We start from the raw sequence: 14,545 nt of genomic DNA, 5'->3' as shown, positions 1-14,545 counted from the left end.
GAAAGATTGTTGCTGAAGGTAAGTCGCTTGCACAGATGATAGGCTCATTCATTGCCCCCTGATGTGGTTACGTCCACTTTTTCCAGTGCAACAGCAAGATCTGCATTCTCGAGCTGCCCCGAGTGTGAGGAGCACTCTTTCTGTTGGTTAATTGATGGATGTTGAGCATATTGCTAAGTTTGTCAAATATTTTGTGGTAATACTGCAGGCCTCCAGAAACCGCCACCTAATGCTTCTAGCTGTGAAAACCAAATCAAGTGAGTATCAGTTCTACCGTGCCAAGATGTTCTTTGAGTCGCAGGATGTTGTGTGATAACCGTACATCTAGCACTGACCATACACCACATACATGCATCGTTAGTCTTTCCTGTTTGAGACTTCTCCGTATCTCGCTGTTTCATGTCTTGTTGTCTATTTCCAGATGGTTTTGGGGCAGATTGAGGAACATCGGCGCAACCACCTGCCAATTAATATCCCATTTTTTGATGTTTTTCTGAGGAATCTCTGCCAAGGTTAGTTCTATACTTAGTGCGTGTACTAGTGTATTTCTCCCAAACCATAGTTCGTATTCTGTTCTTAATTAACAAATTAATTATTTCCTTAAGCTCTGCCTTTGATTGCCTCCTGATGTGATCTCTTGCACCTACTCAGAAAATCCAGTCCTTCACCGCCCTTAAAGGCTAAAACCCTTCCTTCTGTAATCTAGCAGGACCCCCCCGCCCCCCCCCCCCCCTGCATCATGGGGCAGAGGTGATCCCTTCTCCCCTCTCTGGGAACCTTGTCTTATACCTCCTTGATCCCCTTCACCTCTAGTGTCTGGAAATGGCTATAATGAGGGAGGAAGGTTTACACCTGATTCTAGTGTCACAGAAGTGAGTGACGTCAGTGTTGGAAGCCCCTCTCTGGGGCATAATCAGTCCCACAACATCCTTAGGAGTAGCAGGTTCTGTGTGTCGCCAGCAGTGGTCCGCGCAGAGCCTCAGGCAGGGTCGCCAGCAGTGGTCAGCGCAGAGCATCAGGCGGGGTCGCCAGCAGTGGTCAGCGCAGAGCCTCAGGCAGGGTCGCCAGCAGTGGTCAGCGCAGAGCATCAGGCAGGGTCGCCAGCAGTGGTCAGCGCAGAGCCTCAGGCAGGGTCGCCAGCAGTGGTCAGCGCAGAGCATCAGGCAGGGTCGCCAGCAGTGGTCAGCGCAGACCATCAGGCGGGGTCGCCAGCAGTGGCCAGCGCAGAGCATCAGGCAGGGTGGCCAGCATTGGTCAGCGCAGAGCATCAGGCGGGGTCGCCAGCAGTGGTCAGCGCAGAGCATCAGGCGGGGTCGCCAGCAGTGGTCAGCGCAGAGCCTCAAGCAGGGTCGCCAGCAGTGGTCAGCGCAGAGCATCAGGCAGGGTCGCCAGCAGTGGTCAGCGCAGAGCCTCAGGCAGGGTCGCCAGCAGTGGTCAGCACAGACCATCAGGCAGGGTCGCCAGCAGTGGTCAGCGCAGAGCCTCAGGCAGGGTCGCCAGCAGTGGTCAGCGCAGAGCATCAGGCAGGGTCGCCAGCAGTGGTCAGCGCAGACCATCAGGCGGGGTCGCCAGCAGTGGCCAGCGCAGAGCATCAGGCAGGGTGGCCAGCATTGGTCAGCGCAGAGCCTCAGGCAGGGTCGCCAGCAGTGGTCAGTGCAAAGCATCTGGAAGGGTCGCCAGTAGTGGTCAGCGCAGAGCCTCAGGCAGGGTCGCCAGCAGTGGTCAGTGCAAAGCATCAGGCAAGGTCGCCAGCAGTGGTCAGCGCAGAGCATTAGGCAGGGTCGCCAGCAGTGGTCAGAGCAGAGCCTCAGGCGGGGTCGCCAGCAGTTGTCAGCGCAGAGCCTCAGGCGGGGTCACCAGCAGTGGCCAGCGCAGAGCCTCAGGCGAGGTCAGCAGCAGTGGCCAGCGCAGAGCCTCAGGCAGGGTCGCCAGCAGTGGTCAGCGCAGAGCATCAGGCAGGGTCGCCAGCAGTGGTCAGCGCAGAGCATCAGGCAGGGTCGCCAGCAGTGGTCAGCGCAGAGCATCAGGCAGGGTCGCCAGCAGTGGTCAGCGCAGAGCCTCTGGCAGGGCCGCCAGCAGTGGTCAGCGCAGAGCCTCTGGCAGGGTCGCCAGCAGTGGTCAGCGCAGAGCCTCTGGTAGGGTCGCCAGCAGTGGTCAGTGCAAAGCATCAGGCAGGGTCGCCAGAAGTGGTCAGCGCAGAGCCTCAGGCAGGGTCGCCAGCAGTGGTCAGCGCAGAGCATCAGGCAGGGTCGCCAGCAGTGGTCAGCGCAGAGCCTCAGGCAGGGTCGCCAGCAGTGGTCAGCGCAGAGCCTCAGGCAGGGTCGCCAGCAGTAATGTAACAAAAGGCTTTGTCAGTGCCCAATGCCTCAATATGTTTAATACATAACAGCCATGGTTGCAGTGCCTCTGGCACTTGGGTCATAATGTTAGGAATAAGTCTCCGTAACACTGCATTATTTATCACTAAATATCAGCTTTAAATGTTTTTTAGAAATATAGCCATTTTTCTCCAAACATGAGCTTATCAGTTCTGAAAATACATATACTAACGTCTTGAATACCCACTTTTCAATGTTGGTATACAAATATTATTTCAACCAAGCAAAACCTTGTTGTTAAGTAGGTGTGGCTGCACACAGGGAAGCTACTTAATCTGAGCTGGAGAGCTACCAGTAGCTCACGAGATACTCGTTGGAGAAGCCTGCACATTGGTGCACGTGGGAGGCAATAGAGGGGACACTGAGGACAAGGGTTTTTGTTTTATGTTTGCATTTACCTTGATGTTATATTTTAGTTTCTTGTAATGCTTTGTGACTTGATCTTTTAACTGTACTGTGTAATTTACAGAAGTTTATTTTATTTTTTATAACATTAAATTGAAACAAATTGCCTCATATATATTTATACAGCGGGGAGTTAGTCTGTTTTCACTTTTACACATTAGTCGCATGGTCTATGTTTAACTGTGAAATTAAATGTTGCCCCGTTATCGGTGAACAAGGCTGGTTACAGCCGAAACCCGTTTGATGTAGAGTGGCAAATAAATAATATAAATGCTCCCACACAGCAGCATCAACCGCTTACCGGGATTGCTATTGTCGAGCTGGCCATCTCACTGGGTTACACTGTTGGTCAAAAAAGGAAAGTGCATCTTGCTGGTCATCATGACATTCTTTTTTTGGCATTCGCAAAGACTTACCAAGTTATAGTGAGGCCTCTGCAGGACTCTAGGAAGCTCTGCAGCACTGGTCTTGTGTGCATTCATTGTCAGCCTGGTGTGTTTATCGCCGCAGCGGTGCTCAATGTTTATATGCTACTCCAGTGTTGCTGACTTGTGGTTCCAGAGCTGCCTCTGATGTCATATGTACTCCTTCTTTAATAGGGTGGTTTCAGCTCTCTCTGCTCAGACTGTGGAAGACTGACTGTGGGGCAGCTCAATCTCTAATAAGGGTGCAGGCCTGATTACCTGTATCTTTATGGGCCCCATCCCCCATGTTACGGTGTCTTCAGTCTCGCATAACTGAGCTCCTTTGACCAGTCGTGTTGCATGGTTCACAGTGTGAGGTCAGACGAGTTGATGCTGGAGTCCATTGGACAACCCATGTTAGTTGCCATTTTTCAGAATGGTTTTGTCCTGCTGGAGGTATCTGCCTCCAGGCACCTTGCCTTCCCACTCCTATAGTAGTTGAGCCTGTTGTGTTGGGGAAGGTAGTCCAGCCCATCCTTGAATGCTATGATCTGTACGCCTTGTGTGAGGACAGGTCCTTGAAATAGCAGAGCTCTTTTTGACAGAGTTAAACCCACCCTTCTCCTTAACTGTTCTATGGCCAGCATCCCCTTCTAAGTGCCCTCCTGTTTAGAGGCTGTCCTCTTTTCATATGAGACAGCCCAATCTGATCTCAGGAAGGACTACAGGCTGTGTGACGAGGAGATGATTGTGCCAGATTCATGGCCCCAACAAGATGGGAGGGGCTTATAGAAATTGAAACAGTGCAGCCTACCTGATCAGCCAGTCCTGACAGCAAGGGGAAGATCAATACTAGCACTTTTGTCTAGTGCATTCTTCAACGTTTGAGACTTGACAGCCAAGGAAGTCCTGGGCACCAGCCAGTTTGAGGAGTGGAATTGCTGCTGCACCACCAGCTTCCTGGGCCGAAGTACAAGATAGCCCTGCAGAAAACATTTTGCTGGAAGTTGTGTAGAAAGGAAGAACTTTGTCTGTAGGCAGTGATCTCCCTCACAGGTTACCACCAAAGCCCAGTTGTTGAAGAACCTGCATGAGGCGATTTCAGTGGATTGAGACTGCCGTGGGGAACATAAGGTCACCCCAGCCTGGTTCACAGGAGAAAAAGAATGGTTCTCCACTTGACCAATGCCCTCCTGTCATCATAAAATGGCCTCCACTCTTCTTAATCCCTTGTTTTGTGGAATATTTTTATTAGTTTCTGGGTTCATAAAGACACAACCGTTTTCGCACGTATAACAGACAGCAACCTTCAAGACATCTCAGTCCGTTTGTATATAAACATGTATGATATGCATCGCAGTATAACACACTGTTACACCTCTGCTACCCAATGTGATTACCCCCATCACCTCCACATATTTAGAATACAACCATTTCCCCTGTAAGGGGGAGGGAAAAGCTGCGTCTTCTCTTCTCCACTTGTGGCCTGTGTGAATGTCTCCAGTAAGTCCAGCTTATAGTGTCGCATCCAACTGCCCCAGACTCCGAGAATCTTTCCAGGGCACCCGCTACTCCTATAAGTGACCCTCTCCACTGCCGTGTATAGCCTCATTCCTCTCTTCCATTTGTGTAGTGTCTGTGGGTCTTGAACGCCCCAGTGTCTTGCTATATCCCTCTTCGTGACCACTAGGCCCAAGGCACTAAATAGTAACTGTGGTCTAGCGATATCTACATCGCTCTGGATCCCCAAAAGAATACATTTGGGGTCCAAGGGGAGGGAGACCTGCAACACTTCGTTTAGTTCCCGGAAAATCTCTTCCCAGTAGGCCTGTATGTTGGGGCCGCCCTATATTGTGTGGTGGAATTCCCCCAGTTCATGTCGACATCGTAGGCACCTGGGATTGTAAGCCTGCTCGATTCTGTGAAGTTTGGCCCTGTCATAATACACCCGGTGAAGGATCCTATACTGAATAAGGAGCAGCCGAGCCATGATTGCCACCTCCCTGGGGTGCATCAGAGCGGCCTCCCAATCAAAATCTTCCATTGCTCCTATCTCGCCCTCCCACGTTTTCCGGAGTTTGCCAAGGTTATCGGGCATATTGTTGTTCAGCATTTTGTATGTAAGTGATACTGCCTTAGGTATGAGTGGCTCTAGTGGCACGTATTCCGGCTGGCCACCCCCAGCCAGGACCTTAGCTAGACTCGCGTGGCGTAGCTAGGCATATTTGAGTAATTGGGACGTATGAAGCGTGAATTGATTGATTGATTGATTGATGTGAAACTTGTATAGCGCGGCTGTCGCCCTACGGGCATCCTGGCGCTTAATTCAGCACAGAGGGCCAAAAAAGATCTAAGGGTTCCCTTATTAGTGATGTCCCCAGTGGTCGAGATCCTAAGTGTGTCCCGTGGTTCGAATACCTTCAGTTTACTCAGTTCCTTGAGCCAATGCCCTTTCCACAGTGGTGTCTCCTTAGTTATCCTGTGTGCCTATCCCAATGTTCTCGACACCCTGTCCCATGCCTCAAGAGGGGTTGATGTGGCCGGAAGCAATCTATGGCTCCCCCTACCTCCGTAGAGATAGTGGAGGAATGTGCAAGGCGTCCGCATTTCTCGTTCCAGCCTGTATGTGTGGTGATCGCCTGCTGCGTGTATCCAGTCATTGATGGGGGTCAAGTGCTCTGCCCAGTAGCCTGCTTCAGCATCCGGCAGTGCCAACCCTCCATTGTAGGCATTACACTCTAGTGCACGCGGTGCAATCCATGGGTGTCTCCCCAGCCACAACAATGAGCGCAATACAGCATCTATCTCCCCAAATATTGTGTGTGGGAGAGAGTGATGGGTGTTCTGTAGTGCACATAAAAACGGGGGCAGGGTAATCATTGTAAACATAGCCACGCTGCCCATTATCATGAGTGTTATGGACCTCCACCTCTCAGCATCATCTTTGAATTTAGTCCGTATTCATTGGACATTGTGTTCGCAGCTCATTCCCTTATCTGTCGTGAGAAATATACCCAGATATGTAAAACCATCTACCATCACTTTCAGGCCTTCCGGTGGGGGGAGGCACTCTCGCATCCGACATTGGCTGTACACCATCGACTTCTGCCCGTTAACCTTATACCCTGAGTGCCGTCCATAGGCATCAATCATCTGGAACGGGGTGGGATCGTGGTAGCAGGTTCCGTACGAACAGGAGAATGTCATCTGCATAGAGGGATATTTTCTCCTCAAAAGTGTCCCCTGGGGAGACCCTGAAACCCTATATCCCTGGGTGTTGTCTGACCCAGCAAGCCAATGTCTTGACAGTCAGCGCAAACAGCAGTGGGGATAGGGGGCATCCCTGTCCAGTCCCACGAACGTTGGGAAAGTCTCTGGAGGTTCTGCCATTCACCTGCACGTTGGCCCTTGACGAGTTGTATAGTAATGCCACCCACCTTCTGAACTTTGGTCCTAGTCCATACTTGGTCAGGGGGTAGTCCAGGAAGGACCAGTGTACTGTGTTGAATGCTTTCTCTGCGTCCTGGGACAGAAATATGTGGAAAGTGTCCCGGTCTTTGGGTGCCATTAACCAGTAATGGGTCGCCTGTCTGGGCATGATTCCCGATTGGTCGCAGTGGACAAGCGCTGTTAGGATGTGCCGAAGTCTTGTGGACAGGATAGTCGCAAGGATCTTCACCTCCATGCTCAGGAGGGATAGCAAGCACTAGAACTCACACTTTCCTTTGGCTTACCCTCCTTATGTATCGTTACTGTCGTGGCCTGGCATAGATCCAACGGGAGGACACCGTCTCAGTAGGCATCTTGGAAAAAGTTAAGCAAGCGGGGGCTCAGCAGATCAGTGCACAGTTTGTAAAACTTGTCCGGTAGGCTGTTTGGGCTCAGAGTCTTACCAGGTGCAATTTAGATATTGCCACCTTCAACTCGGTTAGCGACAGGTCATCGTGCAGTATAGAGTTCTGGATTTCAGTCAGATAGTCATCGATCTCGGGGGCGTTACAAAGGGGTCTGGCCTCGTAAAATTTCTTATAGTATGCAGCGAACGCCGTTGCTATCTGTTCGTCGGTGGAGTGCGCCAGGCCCTAAGCATCTATTATGGACCGGACCCATCTACTTTCGGTTTCTTTTTGGCTCAGTCCGGCTAGTAGCTTTCCGGCTTTGTCGCCAACTTCATATAGTTGGTGAAGAGTGGCTAAGTGTTGGTCCTTGGCGGCATCTATCGCCAGGTCCCTATATTCCTGTTGTAAAGCGTCTAGCTGCCGGGAGAGTAGTGGATCAGGTCTCGCGGTGGCCTGTTCCTCGAATGTCAATATCCGGCATTCCAATTTCTCCAGACGTTCATTGCCGTTTTTCGTTTCCCACGCTAGACGGTTTTGTGCCCTGTCCCTCAGCACCGCTTTGTACGCCTCCCACAGCGTGACCCCAGACCCAACCATACCCTCATTTTCTTGTAAAAATACCTCAGTGTCTTCCCTGATGCCTCTGATAATATCCCCCTTCTGTAGGTCCCAGGCGTTGAGGCTCCGTTAGGGGTGCCATTTCCGGGCTCTGCGACCCACCTATACCCTAGTGGCGATTTTTCGGACAATCCCCTGGCGAGTTAGTCTGCCCTGCTGATCTCTCCTAGTTCCCTTGTCGGAATAAAAGTACAATCTAGTCTGGAATAGACCTTATGCGCCCCAGAGAAATATGAGTATTGTTTAGCCTGCGGATGCTGTAACTTCCAGACATCCGTCAGACCCATTGTGTCTTTATAACGCGCCAATGGGGTGGGAGTGGCCGAATGTCCTTGGCCTCCAGTGCAGTCCATGGGCATGTCCATTACATCGTTAAAGTCTCCTACCACATGAAGTGAGGCTGGAGCCTCTAGAAGGACTTCTGTCACCTTAGCCTACCTTGAAGGGGGTTGTTTTTTTTTTATTAGGCTCACTGCTCCCCGGGACCCAGAGGTGTAGCCTGCGTGACCCAATACCACATATGCCCCAGGAACCCACACCTGGTACCCTGTAGATGTGTTTCCTGAAGCACCACTACATCCGGGTGTAAACTTTTGGTGTGGCATGAGACCAGTCCTAATTTAGTCCCATCACTGAGGCCGTTCTCATTCACATCAGGCACGTGAGGGCCTGGTTGTCTATGGAGGTCGACATGGGTGTGATGTATCCCAGAGATGCGTTAGTGTCATGTGTGCCGCTGACCTGAAATCGCCTTTCAGACTCCAATGGAGCTGTCCATCAAAACCTGTGTGCTGAACCTGAACCTGCAAAACAACAATCCTGTTCACTTTCCTTCCCAACTAATCCTCCAACCCACCCCCCACAGCTTTCTCACAGCACTTGACCTTAAAACCATTGAACTACCGTGTGTAAGAGGAGAAGTAGAGGTCTGTCACCCACCCCCAGTTGCTAAGCGTTATGCTATGAGTTCAAACTCTCTCAAAATGTAAACAAATAAGAAGCAACAGCTCAGGCCCTCCAGGGACTTGTCACTTGCGCAATCGCTCTGCGAGTCCCCAGTGGCAGGCATCGGGCGTCTGGGGCGCCGCTTGCACGTCCGTCACTCCTGTGGCCAGAGCATTGGCAGCATTTAATTCTTGTAGCCGCAGCTTCCTCCTGTTGCTGCGGCTGGTGGGGTTCCATAGTGTGTTCCAGTGCTAGTATGTCGTTAACCAGTGGGTGTTGAGATTCATCCCCAGAGGACATCTTCGGATTCTCAGAGTCCGTATGAGAATCCCTCTGGCTGGAGTCATCGTTTGCTTTCGACTTCCTCAGGACGGCCCCCCCCCCCCCCCCCCGGCTCTGACAAATCCCCTGCATTCCGCCAAGATTCCCACTGCACATACAGGGTTCCCATAGCAACGCGTCTTCGGTGGCGCTTCACCCTTCGCCTCCTATTTGGCAATTCTTTGGGCCCAGTCTCTTGTCTGCCAGATGGACATATCTCCACACGCACCTCCGTGGGTGGGTGCAGGACCGGTCTCTCCACCCAAGTCCATTCCTCACCCGGCGATTGGAAAAAGTGTGTTCTGCCCATGAAGATAACTTTGAGTTTTTCCGGGAACAAAAGCATATATATTGTATTTGGTGAGTCCCAAGTTTTGCTTTCACCAAATCGAAGGCTCGCCTCTGGCGCTGTACCTCACGGCTGTAGTCCAGGAAGCTCATGATTATAGAGTTTTCGTGTCTGGTCTCGTCCAGGTGCCAGGCCTTTCTCAGGAACATGTCTCTGTCTAGAAAATTGAGGAATCTCACTAAAATGGACCTAGAAGGTGCGCCCGGCGTAGGACTGGCAATCAATGCCTGATGCGCCTGTTAAATCACAAAGCAAGAGGAGAATTGGAGGCAGGCTGTCCTGCTCCCTTTTGTTGTAGAAACCTAACGCTGATCCCAATGCTTTCACTAATTTCAGACCTATTTCACTTTTGCCTGCAGTCGCAATAAAGCTTGAGAAGCCAGTTAATAGACAACTTTCTACTTTTTGGAATCAAACCATTTGCTGGATGGTTTCCATTCAGGTTATAGTACAGAGTCTGCCTTGTTGGAGGTTACAGAGTTTATAAAGGACAATCTTGATCAGAATTCATCAGCGATGGTTGTTTTACTTGATTTATAGTCAGCATTTGACACAGTTTCCCATTCCATTCTTCTCATGCTGCAAGTGCCGGGACTCTTCTTCGAACACAGCTGTGTGCTTTACAGATTTATATTGTATTGTACGAAGCACAATGACTTCTAGGTGCAGGAGTGACTCCGTTGCCTTCAGCCATTGAGAAGAGTGAGCCTGCTCGATCTCTGGACGCCTCATATCGTAAAGTGTCCGTATCTACCTTTCCAGGCATCCTTTGGAGTCCAGAGAATTTCCAGCTGTGACTCATTGCCGTGGGATCTGTCCAGTCCTATTGATTCGGGGAAATGTTGTAATTTTCTTTCTTGCTAAAGCATTTGAACATATAGTCACTCCCAGTCCACAGCAGCAGTTCACTCTGGCAGGTGGATTTCCTGGTGCCTGTTGTGGGTCCTCCCAGGACCTGTGGGTGCCCCCACCACTAGAAAATTACCCTCTGTAGCCCAGTGACTACACAAGTTCAGAGTTGAGTAACTGTGCTCACCTTCCTCAGCCAGTGCTTACTAGACAATGAATCACGTACGCCTTTGGCACCTCCGGTGAGACAGATAAAGATGGTTCACTTATCGTACAGCGTTGGCACTTCTGGCGGTGGTGGGTCATTCAACATCTTGAACTTCCTTTTAGTTATAGTGAGATTTTGCATTTCGAGTAGCAGATCAAAGCGGTCCAAGCAGAGCTGCCCTGTCACTGTTCCCAATGTTGGGAGTCCCATTTGAAAGTGTGAGAGGCAGCATTGTCGGTCCCATGGAGCCGCCAGCAATCCTAAGGAAACGAGTGTAATCTTGTTGTGATGGACCATGCTAGACCCTGCTCCTGAGGCCTTATCCTCCGGTGGCGAGGCTACTCCATAGCATCCTTCAAGCCTCTCGCAAAGCGAGGAAGTCCTATTTTGACCAGAGGACTGCCCTTGATCAGAACTAAGAGGGCCAGAAAGTCCTGATTCGCAAATAAATTTGCCTTCAAGGTCTTGAGGGGACAAGTCTTGTGGCCCTTAAAAAGTGATATCAGCTATTTAGCTTGGCTGGCTGCCATCAGAGTCCGGTATAGAGTGTTACATGTAGAAGGTTGAAGCCATACCTCCTCATGGAGAGTGTGGTAGCGCAGCCTGTGGCTACTGACCTTGTTGAGACGGCCTCTTAGCCCCCTTCTATTGAGCCCCTTGGGTCTGTACCACTGCTTGTTTTCAAGTCCCTTTACGAGAGTTCTTTTCAGTCCCTATAACTAGGGTCCTGGGCCTTCAGTATGCCAGGGACGTGTATGAAGGGTGCTTGCTATGTGTTTGGCTCTTTGTGGGTAATAAAGGGACTGGTGTGCTCGTGTGTCCATTGGACCCCATGTGGCTGCTGCATAGGTGTGTTGGGCTGGTGAAGTCCATCTTCTCGATCCGAGACTGCATGTCCACACCCTGTGCCCCAACACCACCCAGTGTGTGTGGGAAGTCTAAATCTTCCCTGCCTGAAGGAAACTCACCCCTCTCCCCATGTCCTGGCTGGATCCACCTCTCGGGACAACAGAGCTTCCACAGTTGAATGCACATCACACCTGAAACAGTCCAAATTGTGCTCAGTATGAGCACTGGCCAGAAAAACTGCAACATACTGCAGGAGTAGCAGAAAGATGCTCCTTCCGAATTTGAGGAGTGCCTTGACTTTCAAATTAAAGGGATCCTCTGATTGGGCCTGGTGCCCTACCTAAACCACCAGAAGAGTACGACTGCAAACCCCCTAAACCAGTACTTTGTTCAGTTTCGGCCTTTGCACCAGTGCAGGATAACAACGCAAAGGACCGGGAGTGGAACCGCTGCTGGGTTGCCATTCTCCCTCCTGACTGAGCCGAAGTAAGTAAAAGCCAGCAGTCTCCCCGTGCTCTTCACCTGAAGAAATTTAGAATACGTATCTGTCTGCAGTAAGAAATGTACTGCTCCTGGCAGCAGCCTTACGGTTGCCAAAGCCCAGCTGCCCAGGAAGAAGAAACAACATCCACCAGATCGAGGACTTACTTCAACGCCTTATGCATTGAGAAGAGTGAGTCTTGCCCTGGTCCAGAAGCTGCTAGGACCTTATGGTTTTCTTTCCTTATCTTTATTTTAAATATATATTTCAATACCTTTTATCAAAACTCCTTTATTCTTAAAATACTGACTGTACATTGAGTTTGATGGGCACAAACTATGCCCCACCAAGTCCGAGTCTGTAACCCACTCCACCCCCTGCTCAGCCTCCCTACACTGACAGACAAGTGTCTAATTGAAACATCCTAGCTGTCCAGCCCGGAGTCCAAGAGTTTTGTTACCCTTGGGACAGCAATGGTAAAAGACCATACCCAAACAATGCAATGTCCAGTGACCTCTGACTGCCACAGGACCCAGTGATAGGGCCCTGCCGCCATTAGATTTACTTCTGATGTATGAGGAGGACATCCTATTTTGCTAGATGTCAAGCGGTAACTCTGGCTGATTGTCTAAGTCTTTAACCAATAATGAATCTGTAGGAACATCTCTATTAGGAAAACGTGTTACTTCTCTTTTGATCATTTTTTGATGGTAGTGTTTCTTTCTGCAGATTAATCACCCTTTTTTCAAGGGGTGCTTTGAACTGGGGAATACATTTTCCATGCATGTTTTTGTTGTTGTATAGTTTAGTTTGCTCTTGCCTCCTCTCTGTGGCTTGGAAACATTAAGTAGGAAGTGTGGAAACTCTGCATGCAGCTTGTTTGTGTGAAGCTGATGTCATCACGGATGACGGCCTTTCATTGTTGTGGATGCAGCGTTGCTTAATGTGGCCGTTAACCCTTTGTGGCTATTCAGTCTTTGAGTCGAGACTGTCCCTGAAGCTTTATTCTCGTATGATGACAAATCTGCAGAAAGAGCTAGCTTCCGTCAGAAACGTTGCTAGCTAATGCAAGAACGTGTTCCTCTGCTTTTGGCTTTTTAAGTACGAGATGCACACATAAGTTGGTGTCCCTAGGTCTTTGTGATGGTTTGACTTGAATCCTGCTCTTTGATCTTGGCTAGAATGTATTCCCTCTCATTTCTGCCAGACTTTATCTATGTGCATTTATTTAAATTTATATCTTGCAGGCTCTAGTGTGGAAGTAAAAGAAGACAAATGCTGGGAAAAGGTGGAAGTCTCTTCGAATCCCCACCGGGCGAACAAATTGACTGATCGGAATCCTAAATCCTATTGGGAGTCTAACGGTAGCACCAGTTCCCATTATATCAACATCTACATGCACCGAGGAGTGGTGATCAGGTGTGTGAGACGGCCGGAGGGAGGGGGAGGCATCTGGGCTTTTGGTGTGGGGAGGACAGTGAAAGTTTCACTGGGAAACATGGCGCTGATGTATTATCAATATGGTAATACCATTGGGATAGTATTAATATGGGTGTTGTAAGCATTGTAGGTCCTGATACCACACTCAGAAGCATTCTGACAGATTTTTCTTTTCTTCAACTTATGAATCGCCTCCAAGCACCAGGCGGAACGTTTCTCCCCAGCAATAGCTCTCGAGCGTCTCCAGATGGAGCGATGCGGCTTTACCCACATCTATGCCCATCAAGGATGTGAATATATTGTGACATATAAGCCGTTGACTGGTATACTGGCTTCAGTATGTTTTTTCCACTCCTCTGTGAAACTGGAGTTTGCTTAGTAATTCACTGACTGATGTCCTCAATATTCGACAGTGACTAGGTTAGGTCTTCTAAGGTTTCCAGCTTTAAACCCCATCACAGCTGTCAGATTCATAGGACATTTGCATGTAGTGTCTTGGCTCTGAACATGATCCATCTGTCTGAAACTCCTGCTTTTCAAGGCACCCAAAGGCAATCAGAGAACAGGAGGTAAATTTCCTTTGGTCAAGACCCTCAAGGGCAGCCCAAAGTGGTCCCTGAGCCCTTCAGGCAAGTCTCCTGACAGAAGACAGTCTAACAATAAATTGTCCCTGTGAGAAGTTGGCCCGGTATATGCTGTCCACTAATTAAAGTGGGCACCCTGTACCAGTCCAAACTACCCTTATGGTGATTAGGTTAAAGACCACCTTTATAGAAAGCTATCCTAGTGGTAGCTATGGAGAGCAACCTTCAGGATAAGTCTTGAAGGAATGTAAAGCAGATTGTTTTACCAGATCAGAACCTCGTGAATGACCAAATGAAAGGAGAACCACACAACAGATATTTAAAATATATGTATTTATTACTAAACACTCTCTACTAACCTCTTTATGAGATTAGAGCACAAGGCACACAATACCTAATCAATAGAACAACAGTAAATAGCACAATACACAGCGGACTCCAGGGGGAGACCGAACCATATACTAAAAGATTGGTATAACAGCAACCACTTCACTAGACACATTCCCTAGAGCACGTAGAATCGCTGGGACCCCAAAGAACCACCCAAAGGAGTGACACAGGGAGCCCACGGAGGATGGGTGCAGTGTGGGAAATTACAGTTTACGGACACTTCGGAGAGGACTTCAAGCAAACCCTATGGAACATAGAAGATTCTAAGGCCAGCACCCTTGTGCATACCGAGGTACCCGTGTTACCTATCCCAGAGGAGCTGTGTGCGTATCATAAAAGGGAGGTTTATTTTACTGTAAAAGGTAGTGCCAGCTAAGCTACTTCCTTCAGGTACCACTTCAGGTCATCTCTTCTCCCTTCTAACATTTAAGAGACTGACGATGGTTCTGAAAGTACAGCTTGGCACAGCCAGATGACCAACAGGG

At 49.6% G+C, this 14,545-nt stretch overlaps 1 protein-coding gene across 1 annotated transcript in view; it reads left to right on the top strand.

The window, feature by feature from the left end:
• The window catches only part of LOC146813655 (cullin-9-like), a 570,887-nt gene that overhangs the window by 342,648 nt on the left and 213,694 nt on the right, over nucleotides 1-14,545 (top strand). The window contains exons 19-20 of the mRNA XM_085610143.1: nucleotides 422-512; nucleotides 12,894-13,065. Of these exons, the coding sequence (XP_085466269.1) occupies nucleotides 422-512; nucleotides 12,894-13,065 (263 nt within the window). The remainder of the gene's footprint in view (nucleotides 1-421; nucleotides 513-12,893; nucleotides 13,066-14,545) is intronic.

This window comes from Triturus cristatus, chromosome 6, assembly GCF_964204655.1.
Source record: "Triturus cristatus chromosome 6, aTriCri1.1, whole genome shotgun sequence".
Classification (NCBI taxonomy): Eukaryota; Metazoa; Chordata; class Amphibia; order Caudata; family Salamandridae; genus Triturus; species Triturus cristatus.
The sequence above is the reverse complement of the archived record's forward strand: the minus strand, read 5'-3'. Positions and strand labels throughout refer to the sequence as shown.